General features: G+C 40.3%; 1 protein-coding gene across 1 annotated transcript; it reads left to right on the forward strand.

The window, feature by feature from the left end:
* Positions 1–7,049: 7,049 nt before the first annotated feature.
* Positions 7,050–23,227, forward strand: LOC138854339 (uncharacterized; the record flags this gene model as incomplete). The annotated part of the gene is given in 5 exon segments (XM_070096895.1): positions 7,050–7,294; positions 11,053–11,217; positions 13,605–13,761; positions 13,990–14,091; positions 22,203–23,227. Coding segments are annotated over 5 exon segments (851 nt in total), but the record flags the coding sequence as incomplete, so codon positions are not given.
* Positions 23,228–23,365: the final 138 nt, after the last annotated feature.

Consider the following 23,365-nt stretch of genomic DNA (forward strand, 5'->3'; position numbering starts at 1 on the left):
CTTTATTGAAAGGGAGTCCCCTTCCAAACAGTAATTTCTCCATCCTCTCCCCTCCTCCCGTCTTCCATACACTAAGAAGAATCTTCAATAAAGGTAAGTGTCATGTTATTATTGTTTTATTCTTCATGTCTCATTGTTTTTGTGTATGTATATCTATATTTCATGTAAAAAAAAATTTGTTTTAATACTTTTGGGTGTCTGGAACGGATTAATTGGATTTACATTATTTCTTTTGGGGAAAATGGTTTTGCAAATCGTCAATTTCGCCACTAGTCACACTCTGGAATGGATTAATTATGAAAAACGAGGGTCCACTGTACATAAAAATAGCAAGGTGTTGAGAGTAAGAAGGCTAAGGGATGAAAGCTTAGCTGTTAGTTTGCAGAGAATGGAGGAAGTGAATTTTTTTTTTTTTTTTTTTTTTTTTTTTTTTTTTTTTTTCAACAAGTCGGCCGTCTCCCACCAAGGCAGGGTGACCCAAAAAAGAAAGAAAATCCCCAAAAAGAAAATACTTTCATCATCATTCAACACTTTCACCACACTCGCACATTATCACTGTTTTTGCAGAGGTGCTCAGAATACAACAGTCTAGAAGCATAAACATATAAAGATACACAACATATCCCTCCAAACTGCCAATATCCCAAACCCCTCCTTTAAAGTGCAGGCATTGTACTTCCCATTTCCAGGACTCAAGTCCGACTATATGAAAATAACCGGTTTCCCTGAATCCCTTCACTAAATATTACCCTGCTCACACTCCAACAGATCGTCAGGTCCCAAGTACCATTCGTCTCCATTCACTCCTATCTAACACGCTCACGCACGCTTGCTGGAAGTCCAAGCCCCTTACCCACAAAACCTCCTTTACCCCCTCTCTCCAACCCTTTCGAGGACGACCCCTACCCCGCCTTCCTTCCCCTATAGATTTATATGCTTTCCATGTCATTCTACTGTGATCCATTCTCTCTAAATGACCAAACCACCTCAACAACCCCTCTTCTGCCCTCTGACTAATACTTTTATTAACTCCACACCTTCTCCTAATTTCCACACTCCGAATTTTCTGCATAATATTTACACCACACATTGCCCTTAAACAGGACATCTCCGCTGCCTCCAACCGTCTCCTCGCTGCTGCATTTACCACCCAAGCTTCACACCCATATAAGAGTGTTGGTACTACTATACTTTCATACATTCCCTTCTTTGCCTCCATAGATAACGTTTTTTGACTCCACATATACCTCAACGCACCACTCACCTTTTTTCCCTCATCAATTCTATGATTAACCTCATCCTTCATAAATCCATCCGCCGACACATCAACTCCCAAGTATCTGAAAACATTCACTTCTTCCATACTCCTCCTCCCCAATTTGATATCCAATTTTTCTTTATCTAAATCATTTGACACCCTCATCACCTTACTCTTTTCTATGTTCACTTTCAACTTTCTACCTTTACACACATTCCCAAACTCATCCACTAACCTTTGCAATTTTTCTTTAGAATCTCCCATAAGCACAGTATCATCAGCAAAAAGTAACTGTGTCAATTCCCATTTTGAATTTGATTCCCCATAATTTAATCCCACCCCTCTCCCAAACACCCTAGCATTTACTTCCTTTACAACCCCATCTATAAATATATTAAACAACCATGGTGACATTACACATCCCTGTCTAAGACCTACTTTTACCGGGAAGTAGTCTCCCTCTCTTCTACACACCCTAACCTGAGCCTCACTATCCTCATATAAACTCTTTACAGCATTTAATAACTTACCACCTATTCCATATACTTGCAACATCTGCCACATTGCTCCTCTATCCACTCTATCATATGCCTTTTCTAAATCCATAAATGCAATAAAAACTTCCCTATCTTTATCTAAATACTGTTCACATATATGCTTCAATGTAAACACCTGATCTACACATCCCCTACCCACTCTAAAACCTCCTTGCTCATCCGCAATCCTACATTCTGTCTTACCTCTAATTCTTTCAATTATAACCCTACCGTACACTTTTCCTGGTATACTCAGTAAGCTTATTCCTCTATAATTTTTACAGTCTCTTTTGTCCCCTTTCCCTTTATATAAAGGGACTATACATGCTCTCTGCCAATCCCTAGGTACCTTCCCCTCTTTCATACATTTATTAAACAAAAGTACCAACCACTCCAACACTATATCCCCCCCTGCTTTTAACATTTCTGTCATGATCCCATCAGTTCCAGCTGCTTTACCCCCTTTCATTTTACGTAATGCCTCACGTACCTCCCCCACACTTACATTCTGCTCTTCTTCACTCCTAAAAGATGGTATACCTCCCTGACCAGTGCATGAAATTACTGCCTCTGTTTCTTCCTTAACATTTAAAAGTTCCTCAAAATATTCTCGCCATCTTCCCAATACCTCCATCTCCCCATCTACTAACTCCCCTACTGTGTAGATAATAGATCATGAATATGTTGACAGGTGGGTCAGTGATAGGGAAGGCTGTGACATAAATCACGAAAAAAAGAAGAAAGCTGCTAGCTGGAATGTTCACAAGTTTGTAGAAAGAATGGATGAAAAAAAGAGAGAGAAATGCATTGGCTTATAGTGCACTAACACCTTAGTATGGGTGGGAGGCATGGTCTTTGAATGTTACAAATTAAAAAAAAAATTAACTATAACCTAAGCTTTAGAGGAAACAAGAATGGCTAGTTGTTTTGCATAATGCACTTATAAAATGGAGGGCATAACCCTGCTGTGCCTTAAAAAATTAATAACCCAATCTGTGAAGGGTGAGAAGAATGGTGGAAGTTAATGTATAGTAATCACATCACTCCTCTCTCACTGATACGATCAGACCCATATAATTTTTCATGCTCTTTTTTTTATTATATATATATATATTTTTTTTTTTTTTTTTTTTTCAACAAGTCGGCCGTCTCCCACCGAGGCAGGGTGACCCAAAAAAGAAAGAAAATCCCCAAAAAGAAAATACTTTCATCATCATTCAACACTTTCATCACACTCGCACATTATCACTGTTTTTGCAGAGGTGCTCAGAATACAACAGTCTAGAAGCATATACGTATAAAGATACACAACATATCCCTCCAAACTGCCAATATCCCAAACCCCTCCTTTAAAGTGCAGGCATTGTACTTCCCATTTCCAGGACTCAAGTCCGACTAATATATATATATATATACAGTGGACCCCCGCATAACGGACGCCTTGCATAGCGGACAATCCGCATAGCGGACGCTTTGATCGCTAAAATTTTGCCCCGCATAGCGCCCAAAAACCCGCTCAGCGGCCTTCGTCCGAGACGCGTCCAATGTGCGGCCTGAGCCACGCTCACATGTTCCGCGGGTGGCATTGTTTACCAGCCAGCCTCCGCGGTAACATCCAAGCATACAATCGGAACATTTTGTATTATTACAGTGTTTTTGGTGATTTTTTTCTGGAAAATAAGTGACCATGGGCCCCAAGAAAGCTTCTAGTGCCAACCCTACAGCAATAAGGGTGAGAATTACTATGGAGATGAAGAAAAAGATCATTGATAAGTATGAAAGTGGAGTGCGTGTCTCCGAGCTGGCCAGGTTGTATAATAAACCCCAATCAACCATCGCTACTATTGGTGGTACAGCTGCTGCTGCTGCTGTATCACCGTCAGCTGCTGCTGCACTGTCAGCTGCTGCTGCTGTACCACCGTCAGCTGCTCCTGCTGCTGTAGTACCGTCTGCTGCTGCTGTAGCATCATCTGCTGCTGCTGTAGCATCGTCTGCTGCTGCTGTAGCATCGTCTGTTGCTGCTGTAGCATCGTCTGTTGCTGCTGTACCACCGTCAGCTGCTGCTGCTGCTGTAGCATCGTCTGCTGCTGCTGCTGCTGCTGTAGCATCGTCTGCTGCTGCTGCTGCTGCTGCTGTAGCATCGTCTGCTGCTGCTGTAACATCGTCAGTTGCTGCTGTAGCATCGTCTGCTGCTGCTGTAGCATCGTCTGTTGCTGCTGTAGCATCGTCTGCTGCTGCTGCTGCTGTAGCATCGTCTGCTGCTGCTGTAACATCGTCAGCTGCTGCTGCTGCTGCTGTAGCACCGTTGTTGGTGTGGCTTATTGAGAATACCAAGAAACAATTAACCCCAGAGGATTTGCCACCCAGGATAGCCCAAAAAAGTCAGTGTCATCGAAGACTGTCTAACTTATTTCCATTGGGGTCCTTAATCTTGTCTCCCAGGATGCAACCCACACCAGTCGACTAACACCCAGGTGAACAGGGAAAATGCCTGGAACTAGTGCTCATATTGGTGAATTTAGAGCCAGCAAAGGTTGGTTTGAGAGATTTAAGAATCGTAGTGACATACACAGTGTGATAAGGCCTGTTCTGGAAGAAAATACCAAACAGGACCTACAGTACTCAGGAGGAAAAGGCACTCCCAGGACACAGTGTCTCATCAGTCATTGCTGCATCTTCAATAAAGGTAAGTGTCATTTATTCTTCATTTAGTAGAGTAGTACATGCACAATATATATTGTGCATGTACTACTCTACTATTGTGCATGTATCCTTCTCTTTGTGTGTAGGAAAATGTATATTTCATGTGGTAAAAATTTTTTTTTCAAACTTTTGGGTGTCTTGCATGGATTAATTTGATTTCCATTATTTCTTATGGGGAAAATTCATTCACATAGCGAACATTTCGCATAACAGCCAGCCCTCTTGCACGGATTAAGGTCGCTATGCGGGGGTCCACTGTATATATATATATATATATATATATATATATATATATATATATATATATATATATATATATATATATATATATATATATATATATATATATATATATATATATATATAATATATATATATATATATAATATATATATATAATATATATATATATATATATATATATATATATATATATATATATATATATATATATATATATATATATATATATATTCAACAAGTCGGCCGTCTCCCACCTAGGCAGGGTGACCCAAAAAAGAAAGAAAATCCCCAAAAAGAAAATACTTTCATCATCATTCAACACTTTCACCACACTCACACATAATCACTGTTTTTGCAGAGGTGCTCAGAATACAACAGTTTAGAAGCATATACGTATAAAGATACACAACATATCCCTCCAAACTGCCAATATCCCAAACTCCTCCTTTAACCCTTTGACTGTCGCGGCCGTATATATACGTTTGCGAGGTACCGTGTTTGACGTATATATACTCATAAATTCTAGCGGCTTCAAATCAGGCAGGAGAAAGCTAGTAGGCCCACATGTGAGAGAATGGGTCTGTGTGGTCAGTGTGCACCACATAAAAAAAATCCTGGAGCACGCAGTGCATAATGAGAAAAAAAACTCCGACCTTTTTTTTTAATTAAAATGCCGACTTTGTGGTCTATTTTCGTATAGTATTTGTGGTTGTATTCTCGTTTTCTTGGTCTCATTTGATAGAATGGAAACTATATTATAGAAATGGAGGTGATTTTGATTAATTTTACTATAAAAAGAACCTGGAAATGGAGCACAAAGTACAGGAAATGTTTGATTTTTGCCGATGTTCAAAAGTAAACAAATGATGTCATTGTCCAATAAATGTCCAAATAGCCATTCTAATACGCAGTCATGAATGGGTTGATGTAATTTTTACAATTATTACAGTATTGCAGTAGTCTGCATAACAGTAAATCTTCTATTTTTTGTTTGAATAAAATTTCAAAATAAAAAGCAAGAGTAATATCACAGGGACCTGGAGACATGACTGATGAACAAAGAAAATGTTATTTTAGAGCCAGGAATGTCCGCATTGTTCATTCTGGACATTATTTTGAAATTGTCGTATTTTTTAATTTTCGTGAAATTGGTCAAATTGCAAATTTCTGACCATGTTATTGGGTAGTTGAAATCGGTAAATGGGCAGTTTCTTGTACTCAATCGATAGAAAAAATAGAGTTCTGAAGAAATAGTTATGAGTTTGGTTGACTGGAATAACGGAATTAGCCGAAAATAGGGCTCAAAGTGGGCGAAATTGCCGATTTTTAAATATCGCCGAAGTCGCTAACTTCGCGAGAGCGTAATTCCGTCAGTTTTCCATCAAATTTCGTTTTTTTGGTGTCTTTACAATCGGGAAAAGATTCTCTATCATTTCATAAGAAAAAATATTTTTTTTTTTTTTTAAATTTTGCGACACCAGGAGACACCTCAGGATTTGGGGTTGTGACAGTCAAAGGGTTAAAGTGCAGGCAACATTGTACTTCCCATTTCCAGGACTCAAGCCCGACTATATGAAAAGATGCATGCAACATTGGGTATCTTTGTCAAATGGTATTGCTTGCATAACAGACTTCTTCAGTTGAATACAGGCAAATACAATGGTGGAAATAGTAGAAGTAGTTTTGAGATCAGTCCATAACCTCAAGATTTGGCTGCATGCTTATATTTTGTGCTTGAGAGACTGATCACCTCCTACCAAGGGTGACAGATTGATCATGTCAAAACTACTACTGTTTGTAGTTTTGTATTTGCTTGTATTCAGTTGTGAAAGCCTGTTATGCTGGCAGAACATTTTGACAAAGTCAAATATTGCATGTGTTCACCAACTTACTTGTATACTATCAATAATATGATACTTTTTGTATTATGCACTCATGAAACAGAGGCCTAATTCCACTATGCCTCATAAACAATGATCCCATCTCTGGTAACCATTTTTTTTTTTTTTTTTTTTTTATTATTATTGGACAAACATAATAGAAATTAGATACAGAATGTTATTGTCCCAGTCCCCATCTTAAGCTGTAGCATGGGTTTCTATGGGCAAAGAAAATTACTTAAACCATTGCTTTCTTCCCTGTTGAGGTCATCAAGTAGGGACCCACTGTATTATGGCTTGAGAATGCATTGTTGATTGTAACATGGGTGTTAATGAAAAAATAAGTTTAGAACAAATGTCAGGAAATCAACATCATAAATGGGAGACCAACTGTACCTACAACTGACTCCAAAGTTTAATTCTTTACAGGTTATGCATGCAAGATCACTTCACTTCTTGGCCCCTCATCCAGTTTAGCAACATTAGATGCCTCTGTAATTATAGAGGCTGTTGTAGTTGGCAGAGGTCAGCAGGGAGAGGTGCGGTCCGGTCAGGTCACAGTACCCTTCCACCCCTCACCAGTCTTGGACACGTATGAAGTAAAACTTACTAACGAGGAGCCTTCTGTAACAGCCTTCTTTCAGGGCACATCAGCTGTTCTTGATAAGCTGGAGGTTAGTTACACCTATGTACATCCTGTATTTAACCGTCCCCATGCATACAGCATGGGGAGGGTTTTGTTCGAGCTTTCATAAAGTATCATGATTTGAATTCTGGAAGTAAATACTCACTGTGTGTAGCTTTGACTTGTACATATGCGAGTATATCATTTTGTAATACTCCTTGTTCATAATGTTATTTACAGCCATCTTCTTCACTAGGATTTCACAAGTCTTTAATATAAAGCAGTGGAAATTGAGAGGATTTGTGTATATCCTTGGACTACGTAATTAACTCGTATTCCCCAAATAAAGTATAGCCAGGAATTATTGGCCTTGGTTTATGGCATCCCAGTAATTGAATCAGGCTTATTAAAAACCCATAAAACAGAGTAGGTGGGGTCTTTCAGGTCCTCAGAAAAATTAGATATTTCTGCTACTTTGAGCCTAATTTCAAGCTATTTCCAGTTCTGAAACTAACCAATATCATCTATTTTAATAGTGGTATTACAAAAAAGTAATTTTTAAATGAAGACGGTATGATTTACTTCTTTTGTAATAAAGAGTTCGGGATACATAAATACACACATTAATATAAATTAATCTTTAATATATAAAAATCAACTATCTTTGGTCTAGAGGTATTTGAACTATGATAATAATAATAATATGTACATGTTACTATAATAAATTATAATTAGCAATTTACTAAAATATAATTAATAACCCTACACAGGGTACAACTCTTGACACTACTGTCACTATATATATATATCTCTATGCTAAAACAATAAATTATAAATAACATTTTTATAATAATAAATTACAATCAACTGCCTCTCACGACACGAAGTCAGTCACACGACACTGTTCAGTGTACACTACAACCAGGCCATCTTCAGTGTCCCACGACACCCTTTTCATCTCAGTGTTCCACTACGGTCCTGTGCATATCTCAGTGTTCCACTCCATCGTACGTTCCTCAGTGTCACACTACGGTCCTGGCCCAGTTCAGTGTAACACTCCAACCTTTTCTTCATGTAATGTCCCACTAAACAGCATCTGACGACTCCGGCCCACAGTTGATCAACGTAGACGGTGAGTCCACAGACATCACCGGTAGTCCAGTAAATCCTCTCCAAAGGCGGTTGACACACCGCTAGCCGAACACCATGCTGCAAGCTCACTGAATGCGGCCGTCAAGTAACTGAGGCCAACAGACTCAGTGAGCTGCGGTGAGCGGTTCTTCTAACGCCAGTAGATAGGTACGATTCGGTGGTCAGGTACCTACTGCATAGACGTGTACCCTGAGGAGTTCAGGTACTTAATGTTGAAGCCAGTAGACGTGTACCCTTCGGTGGTCAGGTACCTACTGCTTAGGTGTGTACAGCGAGGCGCTCAGGTACATAATATTTCTAAAGCCAGTAGACGTGTACCCTTCGGTGGTCAGGTACCTACTGCTTAGGTGTGTACAGCGAGGCGCTCTGGTACATACTGTTACTAAAGCCAGTAGACGTGTACCCTTCGGTGGTCAGGTACCTACTGCTTAGGTGTGTACAGCGAGGCGCTCTGGTACATACTGTTACTAAAGCCAGTAGACGTGTACCCTTCGGTGGTCAGGTACCTACTGCTTAGGTGTGTACAGCGAGGCGCTCTGGTACATACTGTTACTAAAGCCAGTAGACGTGTACCCTTCGGTGGTCAGGTACCTACTGCTTAGGTGTGTACCGTGAGGCACTCAGGCTCTTACTGCTCTAAGGCCGGCCCAGCAGCCCCCACATTGGGTTTGATGACGCACCCAGTGGTACTGCCGGCCGGCAGGTTAACTATTTAACCGCTAGTTTGGCAGGGGCCGCAACACCCCCACCACAAAAGGACCGACACACAAAGATCAATGTAATATGTATCCCGAACCGTCATCCCGGATATGATCGTCCAGAAATCATTCTAGATAATCATTATCCTCCCGGACAGGCCACTCATATATTACAAAAAAGTAATTTTTAAATGAAGACGGTATGATTTACTTCTTTTGTAATAAAGAGTTCGGGATACATAAATACACACATTAATATAAATTAATCTTTAATATATAAAAATCAACTATCTTTGGTCTAGAGGTATTTGAACTATGATAATAATAATAATATGTACATGTTACTATAATAAATTATAATTAGCAATTTACTAAAATATAATTAATAACCCTACACAGGGTACAACTCTTGACACTACTGTCACTATATATATATATATCTCTATGCTAAAACAATAAATTATAAATAACATTTTTATAATAATAAATTACAATCAACTGCCTCTCACGACACGAAGTCAGTCACACGACACTGTTCAGTGTACACTACAACCAGGCCATCTTCAGTGTCCCACGACACCCTTTTCATCTCAGTGTTCCACTACGGTCCTGTGCATATCTCAGTGTTCCACTCCATCGTACGTTCCTCAGTGTCACACTACGGTCCTGGCCCAGTTCAGTGTAACACTCCAACCTTTTCTTCATGTAATGTCCCACTAAACAGCATCTGACGACTCCGGCCCACAGTTGATCAACGTAGACGGTGAGTCCACAGACATCACCGGTAGTCCAGTAAATCCTCTCCAAAGGCGGTTGACACACCGCTAGCCGAACACCATGCTGCAAGCTCACTGAATGCGGCCGTCAAGTAACTGAGGCCAACAGACTCAGTGAGCTGCGGTGAGAGGTTCTTCTAACGCCAGTAGATAGGTACGATTCGGTGGTCAGGTACCTACTGCATAGACGTGTACCCTGAGGAGTTCAGGTACTTAATGTTGAAGCCAGTAGACGTGTACCCTTCGGTGGTCAGGTACCTACTGCTTAGGTGTGTACAGCGAGGCGCTCAGGTACATAATATTTCTAAAGCCAGTAGACGTGTACCCTTCGGTGGTCAGGTACCTACTGCTTAGGTGTGTACAGCGAGGCGCTCTGGTACATACTGTTACTAAAGCCAGTAGACGTGTACCCTTCGGTGGTCAGGTACCTACTGCTTAGGTGTGTACAGCGAGGCGCTCTGGTACATACTGTTACTAAAGCCAGTAGACGTGTACCCTTCGGTGGTCAGGTACCTACTGCTTAGGTGTGTACAGCGAGGCGCTCTGGTACATACTGTTACTAAAGCCAGTAGACGTGTACCCTTCGGTGGTCAGGTACCTACTGCTTAGGTGTGTACCGTGAGGCACTCAGGCTCTTACTGCTCTAAGGCCGGCCCAGCAGCCCCCACATTGGGTTTGATGACGCACCCAGTGGTACTGCCGGCCGGCAGGTTAACTATTTAACCGCTAGTTTGGCAGGGGCCGCAACAAGTGGTTTCCATTCTATCAAATGATACTAAGAAATAGCCAATAAATCCATAAAAACCATCCTAGAAAACACCTCAAAGTCGCTGTTTTAAACCAAACACAAGGTCAGAGTTTTGCTTTTTCCATCATGCACTGTGTGGGAGCTGGATTTTTTTTTGTACTGTGCACGCTCACCATGCAGACCTGTTCTCTCGTATCTAGGCCAAAATTTACTGCTTATCTGAGTGAACCGAGCTCATGTCATAGAACTATGTGAGGGACCCTGGCACCTATGATGTAGCTCTACATGAAGGCCACTGAAAGGGTCAAATTTTTGAGCTGTTTATTGAAAAAAATCATGCCCACTGTATAAGAAATTGTTTTCTTTATGGATAGAATTTAAATGAAAAATCAGAACAATGTGGTGTGGAAAAAAAAATTTAAATAATTTACAGGTGCTTGCATGCTCAGTTAATGGCATAGAGGTGTCTTTGGGCTACATGAAAGACAACAAGAAACCATTGATCATCTCTTCCAAGGAATCGTTATGGTCTTCAGAACTGTCACAGTCTAAATTTTCAGTATCTGTGAATTCGCCTCTCACCAAGAATATCATCGAGGTTAGTTTAACTATACTGTAATGAATTGTTTTTTGGTTCATATTCTTTTTTCCGTCAGCTTCGTTTTATTTCTGTTTGACTTGCATAATAGCTTTATTGTCTTGACAGTACTGTTAGCCGAAAAAAGGAAATTAATACAAATAAAATAATTATTCAAGTTTCAGAGGTGAACTCTATTAAAATGCAGAAACTAACAATAATTATTAGCAGTTACTTTTATTTATGTAACAATTCAGATGCCATGAAATTTGTCATTATTATTTTTATTATGATTAAGTTTGATGCTGCCTTGTTTCTTTGGTATCATTGTTCATGTGGGCATCATAATCAAAGCTTTTATGTCAATATTTCAGTGTTTGGGTAAATTGAATGCATTATGAACTTAAAACTTAAAAATTTCTAGGGACAAAACTGATCAGTTTGCAATATATAAAAAGGTAGAGGAAGCTCACATCATTGGATAATTATGCCATCAGAAAATTCTACAGCCAGCTCTTATAAAGCTCCTTTTTATAGTACTGTTTTTAGTGTGATTAAAAAAGTTTATTGAAAATTGAAAGTGCTTTAATCCCATTTTTCATGAATGTGATTAAAAAAGTATTGAAAATTGAAGGGCATGAATTGTGAAGGCCTTTCCCTTTGCTGTTTAGCTTTGGATGTTCTGTTTCAGTCTCATTTGTGAAAAAAATTACACTTGACAGAGGAGCTTTATAGGAGAGCTGACTTGTAGTTCTCTGCTTTTGAGTTTGTAGGTGGTAAACTTAGGGTTGATTCTTAGGCCCACCTCTCCACAATGGTGATATCCCCCTCCCATCACCTGTTATCTTCCTTTTACCCCTCCATCCTCTCTCCCTGATTGCCATCCTCCTCCCCCATTTCCACCCCCTCTCCCATCCCCCATTTCTACCCTCTCTTCCATCCCCCATTTCCACCCTCTCTTCCATCCCCCATTTCCACCCTCTCTTCCATCCCCCATTTCCACCCTCTCTTCAATCCCCCATTTCCACCCTCTCTTCAATCCCCCATTTCCACCCTCTTCCATCCCCCATTTCCACCCTCTCTTCCATCCCCCATTTCCACCCTCTCTTCCATCCCCCATTTCCACCCTCTCTTCCATCCCCCATTTCCACCCTCTCTTCCATCCCCCATTTCCACCCTCTCTTCCATCCCCCATTTCCACCCTCTCTTCCATCCCCCATTTCCACCCTCTCTTCCATCCCCCATTTCCACCCTCTCTTCCATCCCCCATTTCCACCCTCTCTTCCATCCCCCATTTCCACCCTCTCTTCCATCCCCCATTTCCACCCTCTCTTCCATCCCCCATTTCCACCCTCTCTTCCATCCCCCATTTCCACCCTCTCTTCCATCCCCCATTTCCACCCTCTCTTCCATCCCCCATTTCCACCCTCTCTTCCATCCCCCATTTCCACCCTCTCTTCCATCCCCCATTTCCACCCTCTCTTCCATCCCCCATTTCCACCCTCTCTTCCATCCCCCATTTCCACCCTCTCTTCCATCCCCCATTTCCACCCTCTCTTCCATCCCCCATTTCCACCCTCTCTTCCATCCCCCATTTCCACCCTCTCTTCCATCCCCCATTTCCACCCTCTCTTCCATCCCCCATTTCCACCCTCTCTTCCATCCCCCATTTCCACCCTCTCTTCCATCCCCCATTTCCACCCTCTCTTCCATCCCCCATTTCCACCCTCTCTTCCATCCCCCATTTCCACCCTCTCTTCCATCCCCCATTTCCACCCTCTCTTCCATCCCCCATTTCCACCCTCTCTTCCATCCCCCATTTCCACCCTCTCTTCCATCCCCCATTTCCACCCTCTCTTCCATCCCCCATTTCCACCCTCTCTTCCATCCCCCATTTCCACCCTCTCTTCCATCCCCCATTTCCACCCTCTCTTCCATCCCCCATTTCCACCCTCTCTTCCATCCCCCATTTCCACCCTCTCTTCCATCCCCCATTTCTACCCTCTCTTCCATCCCCCATTTCCACCCTCTCTTCCATCCCCCATTTCTTCCCTCTTCCATCCTCCCTTTCCACCCTCTTTTCCATCCCCCATTTCTACCCTCTCTTCCATCCCCCATTTCCAACTCCCCCCCCCCTACTTTCATCCCCCATTTTGATCCCTTCTCATCTCCCATTTTTTTCTCCTGTATTTCTTCCCTACTTTTTCCTCTTATCTTTTTTCTTCTCTCCATTTTTTCTCTCATTCTCTCCCTTCATTTCTTTCTCCCTATTATCTTTCCCTTCCTTGTCTCTCTTCAGTCACTCATATGCTCTTTCCTCATCAATCTCTCTCCCAGATTCTTTTTTCATATAAACTCTTGGTCCTTTTTTTTCCCCCCCAGAAAAATAAGTTTTTATTCTCGACTAGGTCATGGTAGAATTGGAGCTAGTGGGGGACGGGACCTGTGCTGTGCCGCGCGTAGACCTGGGATTCTTCAGTCTTATTGTGGCTGTGATTGCCAACTACGACCAGTTTCTTGTTAGCTTTGGCTGCCTTTTCCTTATAGTTGCCTCTATCCTAGTAGGTAAGTAGGTGAAGATGAAATGGTTCAATACATATTGTAGTTATACATGATTATGATATAAAAGCTTTTAGTAATGACAGGTATAAGTAAAATTAATTTTACAAAATTACATTCCATTTGATACGTCGCATTTGATTTGGAAAACTGGTCTGTGCATATGCGTATAACAGTTGTAGCATACAATATTTATAAATGTTTTAATATACTGTTCTTATTCCATTTGAAAAGGATATCATGCTCTCTTTGGCCCTGGCTACAAACAAACACAACAGAAAGGTGTTTTTGCTAACTCACCTGCACCTCCTCCAACTATGTCATCATTTTCCCCAGGTGAGTCACTCATTATATATTTTGTTCTCAACTGCATTTGCAGTAGAATATTTAAATTCCAGAATTTTCATGAATTGGTCCAATATGTAACTTACTATTTTATAAACCACCATCTTAACCCTTTTCATGGTCGACAGGCCCTCTCCCAGACTTGTTCTCAGGGTCGAAAATTTTTCAAAAAAAAAAAATTCTTATGAAAAGATAGCTTTTTTTTTTTTTTAACATTATAGGCTAAAAAAAAAAATTTTTGCCATCAATACTTATCGAGATATGGAGGCGTGAAGTTAACAGAAAATGAACCGCATATGGCATCATTGCCGACTGCCAGTCACCTGGTAATCTTTTATTTACTTTTTTCTATTATTTTTTATTTTTTTTTTTCAAGTTACTTTTATGGCCTGTGAGACCAATATGAGCACTATTTTGTAAGTTTTTTCTCTTTCTATACTACACAATAACTGCACAAACACTGTTGTCACTATATTGTTTACAAAACTTGTTTACACAAACGAACAATATGAAATGTTGTTTATTACTATTTTTCTATATTTTATATACACATATACAGTCACCGGACATATTTCTAGAAGTTCTACAGCCTGTGGAAGTCTTTGAAACATGGTGTCATGCACAGTGGTGTTTTACACTCCTCACACACAAAACGAGTGTCTCTGCATTGTTGTGGGCGTTTTTTTGTATGTGCACAGACGTAACACCTCTTCTGAGCCTTTTTCTTGAAAGCAGTAGCAGGCAGTTTTATTAGGAAGTGATCACCATGCTTCAGACGAGAAGGTAGTTGTTGATAATTTAGTGGGTGGTTTTCTATTGCAGGTGTTGTTCCTTGGTACTTGAATACTATTTGTCTGATGACAGACAAACAAAATTCACCACATGGTAGTTTGTTTCTGGTCCTCATCTTATACATTTTATAAGCATTGAGCATGGAAATGTCCAGAATATGGAAAAAGAGTTTTATGTACCACTTATAACTCTTGCGAACACAATCAGCAAACCCAATGTGCATGTCACATTTGTCCACTGAGCGCATATTGAGGGTGTAGTCCATCACAGCTGCAGGTTTTAGAATGGGTTCATTGGTGTGTGTATTCTGCCTGCCAGTGTTTGTCATGTTGTTAGGGTGAACTGATGACAACAGTGTGACATCTCATTTGTCATGCCACCTAAATGCCATGATGTCATTGGCAGCAAACGCCTGCACCTCACCTCTACGAGTGCCAGTGTCAAACCTGGGCATATCCTTATGATTTCCATGCACTGTGCCACACACATCTGTCATGTTCACTCGCAAAAAATCACTGAGTGAGGGGCTTGTGTACCAATTCTTTCTTCTTCTTTCAACATACCAGCTGTATCCCACCGAGGTGGGGTGGCCCAAAAGGAAAAACGAAAGTTTCTCCTTTCAAATTTAGTAATGTATACAGGAGAAGGGGTTACTAGCCCCTTGCTCCTGGCATTTTAGTCGCCTCTTAAGAAACGCATGGCTTACGGAGGAAGAATTCTGTTCCACTTCCCCATGGAGATAAGAGGAAATAACCAAGAACTAGAAAGAAAATAGAAGAAAACCCAGAGGGGTGTGTGTATATATATGCTTGTGTATATATATGCTTGGGAAATGTTGAGTGAATGCGTGGGGAGTTTTGAATCAAGTGTGAGAGTAATGGTGGTTGGGGATTTTAATGCTAAAGTGGGTAAAAATGTTATGGAGGGAGTAGTAGGTAAATTTGGGGTGCCAGGGGTAAATGTAAATGGGGAGCCTTTAATTGAGCTATGTGTAGAAAGAAATTTGGTAATAAGTAATACATATTTTATGAAAAAGAGGATAAATAAATATACAAGGTATGATGTAGCACGTAATGAAAGTAGTTTATTAGATTATGTATTGGTGGATAAAAGGTTGATGGGTAGGCTCCAGGATGTACATGTTTATAGAGGGGCAACTGATATATCGGATCATTATTTAGTTGTAGCTACAGTTAGAGTAAGAGGTAGATGGGAAAAGAGGAAGGTGGCAACAACAAGTAAGAGGGAGGTGAAAGTGTATAAACTAAGGGAGGAGGAAGTTCGGGTGAGATATAAGCGACTATTGGCAGAAAGGTGGGCTAGTGCAAAGATGAGTAGTGGGGGGGTTGAAGAGGGTTGGAATAGTTTTAAAAATGCAGTATTAGAATGTGGGGCAGAAGTTTGTGGTTATAGGAGGGTGGGGGCAGGAGGAAAGAGGAGTGATTGGTGGAATGATGAAGTAAAGGGTGTGATAAAAGAGAAAAAGGTAGCTTATGAGAGGTTTTTACAAAGCAGAAGTGTTATAAGAAGAGCAGAGTATATGGAGAGTAAAAGAAAGGTAAAGAGAGTGGTGAGAGAGTGCAAAAGGAGAGCAGATGATAGAGTGGGAGAGGCACTGTCAAGAAATTTTAATGAAAATAAGAAAAAATTTTGGAGTGAGTTAAACAAGTTAAGAAAGCCTAGGGAAAATATGGATTTGTCAGTTAAAAACAGAGTAGGGGAGTTAGTAGATGGGGAGATGGAGGTATTGGGAAGATGGCGAGAATATTTTGAGGAACTTTTAAATGTTAAGGAAGAAACAGAGGCAGTAATTTCATGCACTGGTCAGGGAGGTATACCATCTTTTAGGAGTGAAGAAGAGCAGAATGTAAGTGTGGGGGAGGTACGTGAGGCATTACGTAAAATGAAAGGGGGTAAAGCAGCTGGAACTGATGGGATCATGACAGAAATGTTAAAAGCAGGGGGGGATATAGTGTTGGAGTGGTTGGTACTTTTGTTTAATAAATGTATGAAAGAGGGGAAGGTACCTAGGGATTGGCAGAGAGCATGTATAGTCCCTTTATATAAAGGGAAAGGGGACAAAAGAGACTGTAAAAATTATAGAGGAATAAGCTTACTGAGTATACCAGGAAAAGTGTACGGTAGGGTTATAATTGAAAGAATTAGAGGTAAGACAGAATGTAGGATTGCGGATGAGCAAGGAGGTTTTAGAGTGGGTAGGGGATGTGTAGATCAGGTGTTTACATTGAAGCATATATGTGAACAGTATTTAGATAAAGATAGGGAAGTTTTTATTGCATTTATGGATTTAGAAAAGGCATATGATAGAGTGGATAGAGGAGCAATGTGGCAGATGTTGCAAGTATATGGAATAGGTGGTAAGTTATTAAATGCTGTAAAGAGTTTTTATGAGGATAGTGAGGCTCAGGTTAGGGTGTGTAGAAGAGAGGGAGACTACTTCCCGGTAAAAGTAGGTCTTAGACAGGGATGTGTAATGTCACCATGGTTGTTTAATATATTTATAGATGGGGTTGTAAAGGAAGTAAATGCTAGGGTGTTTGGGAGAGGGGTGGGATTAAATTATGGGGAATCAAATTCAAAATGGGAATTGACACAGTTACTTTTTGCTGATGATACTGTGCTTATGGGAGATTCTAAAGAAAAATTGCAAAGGTTAGTGGATGAGTTTGGGAATGTGTGTAAAGGTAGAAAGTTGAAAGTGAACATAGAAAAGAGTAAGGTGATGAGGGTGTCAAATGATTTAGATAAAGAAAAATTGGATATCAAATTGGGGAGGAGGAGTATGGAAGAAGTGAATGTTTTCAGATACTTGGGAGTTGACGTGTCGGCGGATGGATTTATGAAGGATGAGGTTAATCATAGAATTGATGAGGGAAAAAAGGTGAGTGGTGCGTTGAGGTATATGTGGAGTCAAAAAACGTTATCTATGGAGGCAAAGAAGGGAATGTATGAAAGTATAGTAGTACCAACACTCTTATATGGGTGTGAAGCTTGGATGGTAAATGCAGCAGCGAGGAGACGGTTGGAGGCAGCGGAGATGTCCTGTTTAAGGGCAATGTGTGGTGTAAATATTATGCAGAAAATTCGGAGTGTGGAAATTAGGAGAAGGTGTGGAGTTAATAAAAGTATTAGTCAGAGGGCAGAAGAGGGGTTGTTGAGGTGGTTTGGTCATTTAGAGAGAATGGATCACAGTAGAATGACATGGAAAGCATATAAATCTATAGGGGAAGGAAGGCGGGGTAGGGGTCGTCCTCGAAAGGGTTGGAGAGAGGGGGTAAAGGAGGTTTTGTGGGTAAGGGGCTTGGACTTCCAGCAAGCGTGTGAGCGTGTTAGATAGGAGTGAATGGAGACGAATGGTACTTGGGACCTGACGATCTGTTGGAGTGTGAGCAGGGTAATATTTAGTGAAGGGATTCAGGGAAACCGGTTATTTTCATATAGTCGGACTTGAGTCCTGGAAATGGGAAGTACAATGCCTGCACTTTAAAGGAGGGGTTTGGGATATTGGCAGTTTGGAGGGATATGTTGTGTATCTTTATATGTTTATGGTTCTAGACTGTTGTATTCTGAGCACCTCTGCAAAAACAGTGATAATGTGCGAGTGTGGTGAAAGTGTTGAATGATGATGAAAGTATTTTCTTTTTGGGGATTTTCTTTATTTTTTGGGTCACCCTGCCTGGGTGGGAGACGGCCGACTTGTTGAAAAAAAAAAAAAAAAAAAAAACATGTATGTGTAGTGTGACCTAAGTGTAAGTACAAGTAGCAAGACGTACCTGAAATCTTGCATGTTTATGAGACAGAAAAAAGGACACCAGCAACTCTACCATCATGTAAAACAATTACAGGGTTTCGTTTTACACTCATTAACAGGACGGTAGTACCTTCCTGGGCGGTTGCTGTCTACCAGCCTACTACCTATTGTGTACCAGTTATCAGTATATAATATGTGCCCCTTACCAAGATATGGTTCCATTATTGTTCTAACCACATCACCAGAGATGCCCAATAGCTTCCTGGTATTTTACAGTGTATAACTTCCAGTGTACACAATAATATCCAATACAAGACCACTGTAGCAGTCACAAAGCACAAATAACTTTATACCAAAGCGTTTCCTCTTGCTTGGTATGTACTGCTTGAATGAGAGTCTTCCTTTGAACAGAATCAAAGACTCATCAATAACAAGCTTCCTGAAGGGAGGATAAAAATACATGCTGAATTTCTGTTTCAGATACACAAACACATTCTTAATCTTATATAACCTGTCGTTTCTGTCAGGCCTGGTTTTGTCTGAGAAGTGAAGCATACGTAATAGTAGCACAAATCGATTCACTCGCATTATATCACTCAAACCTGGGGTTGTAATCAGGAGGTCTGTTGACCAGTATGATTTGACACTGTGCTTATACACATGTGGCATAAGCATTATTGTGGCAAAGAAAAGATACATTTCAGCCACAGTTGTCTCCTTCCACTGGTGTAGGTATGATTTTGGTGAAAGTATTGTGTTTCCCATGGTGTACTCATAGTATCTGTTGCTTTCCCTGACAATAATTTCCATCAGGGGTTCGTCAAAGAATAACTTGAAACATTCTAGTTCAGTGGCATTGTTCCCATTGTTCCCACTTTGAGTTTCATCAAAGTGATGAGGATTGGGAACAAAATTGTCAGCTTCCTGCCAATCCCAGGCACGGTCTGCTGGTGGGTACTGGATATTGACAGGTGGTTGTGGAGGCTGGTGTGGTGGGTGGGCGGGGGATGGTGGCCTTTGTTGTAGATCAGCTGAGGCAGCGGCGTGGGTGGCAGCATGGCCCACTGCTGGTGCCTCACGGCTGGCACCACCACCATGCACGTTTTCCATCCCAATTGCAATACTATCATCTTCATGTTCACTATCTGTTCCTGTTGTACAGCCACGGGATGTACTGCGAGATGTACTCCTTCCCCTTGGAATAGCATATGGCACACTACCAGAGCGTATATACTGACGCTTCACTGGAGAATATTACACTTCACTATTGCTAGTGGAACTGTTTTTAAGAGCTTGTAGTTCATATTCACTATCACTCTCATCACCAATGCTCACATCTGAGTCCAGGATATGGGAAAATATGAGTTTTCTCTTTTGTTCTGGTACAGCTGAATGTGAACAAGACAGCCCAGCATCAGAGGTAGAAGGCTGAGGGTCGTCTGGGTTTTCCTCACTATTACTGGTATTATGATCATTAGTTTCGGTCACAACCTCATCAAAACCTTGAAACTTATCTTCACTGGCACTTCCATCTGTATTAGAACTGTCACTGGGGAACAGAAGTGTCCCAATTCTCCGAGGAGTGAGGAGTTTCTTACCGCGAGGCATGGAGAACAAGGTGCACTAAAATGGCATTCCCACAATGCACCACTGGGTCCCAGATTTTTTTCTACTGCGCACGCCCATTCTCTCACATCTAGGCCTACCAGCCTTTTCCCGCATGATTTGAAGGCACTAGAATTTATGCGTACTAGTACGTCAACAACCCTGGCGCGTAAGCCATACTAGTACGTCGGAAACCCTGAAAGGATTAATCAGTTCAATCCAGTGTGTTTTATCTTGAACTTAAGAAAGGAGGACATTCAGCACCTCTCTGGAAAAGGTAGTCAGATTTTAATTGCTACATCTTAATCTGTTATGTTGGTCTTTAGTAGGCCCAGTCATTGTGACCCTTTGATTTACTGTGGGTCATATATTGCCGGGAAGCATCATTGTCAGTGCCTATGTCTAAATATTTTCATATACTGGTCAGTTATGTACCAGTGTTAATACTATAAATTTGTAGAGGATTAAGATACAGATTGGCCATCACTAATCCGGCATCATCGGGACCTGTAGGGTGCTGGATTAGTGATGGCCAACCTGTATATGTGGATGCAGAGAGTATGAAGATCCAAGGAACTGAGACAAGAGATAGAGGAGACAATTGTTGTAAAGATGGGCCAATAGTTTTACAGCCTCAGGGTGGTCAGTAAGTGGAGCAAACCAGATTAGGTTGAGGTAGACATGATAGGGTTTTAGAAGCCAGGAATCAGTTGTAGTAGTGAAGAGGCATATTTTGTGACTAGTCATGACCACATAAAAGATCACAAAAGAATACGAGATATCAGAAAGAGATGATTTGTTAGTACCATCAGCAGTGAGTAAGAAAGTTCATAGTTGTTAACTGAAAATAGTGCCAAAAATAACAGACAAATTTTATCAATAATGTGGTGGTAGACTACTGGGATGGCAGCCAGAAGGATGTAGTACAGTACAGTGCTCTTCAAACTTTTTTGTCCCACAACCCAATGAAAGAACTAGTCTTGTTAGCATACTAACAAATTATCCTCGAACAGAATTAACGTATGTTGATTTCATTCCTATAACTTCATTAAAGGATTGCTTGTTGAAGTGTATGGAGAGAGCTGACATGGCCTTAATGTGCCAAGTTATATTTAGTGAAGTTTATCATCATACATAAACTTGCTACATAGTAACAAATGTAAAAATAAAAGCCACATTTCTTTACCAAATTAACCAAGCACAAGGAACTCACCAAAGTTATACAGGCAAACTTATACCAAAGATAACTTTGTTTGATAAAGCCAAAGGAAAGAAGAAAATTGCAAAAATGTAGGAGGTAACACCAACTGCCACCACCACCACTGCCATTAATGGTCATCAATGTAACAGTATCTTTAAGAAAGAAGGAACATTTCCTTACCAAATTGTACAAAGCATATTAGAACTCACCACACCTATACCAAACACATAGTCTAGTGGCCTGGGGAGTAGATTAAGAAACTCTGCAGAGGAAACTACCCAGATTTCATGCATTGCCTAATTTTCTTTATAATTTATGGCATTCAATACTGATCTTTTTCCATTTTATGATTTTTTCACTACAAGGTTGTAAAAGAAGTATGGGTATGGCAGAGAGGAGTGGGATTGCAAGGTAATGAATCTGTTGCTTTTAGTGGATGATTCAGTTTTTTGGGGGGGGAGATTCTGGATAGAATTTGCGAAGTTTGGTGGATGAGTTTAGGAGGGTGTATAAACTAAGGAAATTGAAAATGAACACAAAAAAAGAGCAAAATAATAAGATTAACAAAATGTTTAGACAGTGAAAAATTGGACATAGCATATGGAAGAAGTGAATATTTTAGTTATAAAATGCAAGAGCTTTTGTTTTTTCTTTGGCGAGTGATTCAAAAACACTTTCTTTTCTCACCTATATGCTGTATTATCTGATCCAGTTTTTTGTTTTTTATTGCAGCGGTTTCAAGTTCACCTGGAAGTGGAGGCAATGATTCTGCCACCAAGCGTCATGGCTACACGTCTCCTTCTCCACAGAGGATCAAACTTTGGAGTGTCAACACAGATCCAATTTATGGTGCTCCACCATACAGAAGAGGAGCATATGAGGGATCTCCCACTTATGGTGTTACACCTAAATGACTTTAGTTACGATGCTAATGCTTATATTTCCAAAGGTGTAATTGTATACCGTCTGTTATGTTGTCCTTGTGTTCTAGCTTCTAGGCTGTTTTAAGCCTTATAATACATTTTTATGGTATCCTAAAACATTTCATAATGTTTTAGGATCCTGAATCATGACTCGTGCTTGATCCTGTGGATATGTATGGTCAGTTGATCTTAATTGACTGGTGTATATAACTGGTTACTGTACTTAGTTACTGTATATAAAACTGTATTAAAGTGGCTAGCTAGTATTGGGGGTTGGGAAGGGAGGTAACATCTCACAAAAAGTTAAAGAAATCTTCATTATTTATTGATTTGACAAGTCTTAAAATCTCCATTTTTTTATGGGGTGGAGATGATAATTTCAATTAAAATAATTTATTTGTAATTTATTTGCTGTTAGGCTTCCACTGTAGATTACATTCAGTATTTTTTTTTTCACTTACAAATAGTGTTAAATCTAGTTTAATAAAGAGAGCAGAGTTGCAATGCAGTACAGTTTAGGGTGCATTTTAGCAAATATTAAGCGAGATGCATTTGGCTAAATAGCAAACCTAGGAAAAAAATACTGTAATTTATAATTCAGCCTTAAGAAAATTGTAAACCCTTATATTCTTTTGGGTAAACACCTGATGCTTGACATGAGTGTGAGGTAGTGAAGATCAGGTCATAGTGTATGTAACATAAATCTGTAGTTCTTTACCATTCCTGACCAGATAAATGTAAGCTCTATACATGCATAATACGAACGTACAGGTATGAGTGCATTTGGTAAGACCTAACAAAAAAAGTTTTTTTTTTTTTTATTCAACCTTTAGTAAATTTTAATTAGTTTTGTACATCAGAAGAGCAAGTTAGTTTTCATGAGTCAGTAATTAATTATAAAAGAGCCAATGTCATAATATTGAAACATTGTAAGTCAAGTCCTACTGTATTGTTTTTGCTTTGAAAGCAACT

This window comes from Cherax quadricarinatus, chromosome 55, assembly GCF_038502225.1.
Source record: "Cherax quadricarinatus isolate ZL_2023a chromosome 55, ASM3850222v1, whole genome shotgun sequence".
NCBI classification, from domain to species: Eukaryota; Metazoa; Arthropoda; class Malacostraca; order Decapoda; family Parastacidae; genus Cherax; species Cherax quadricarinatus.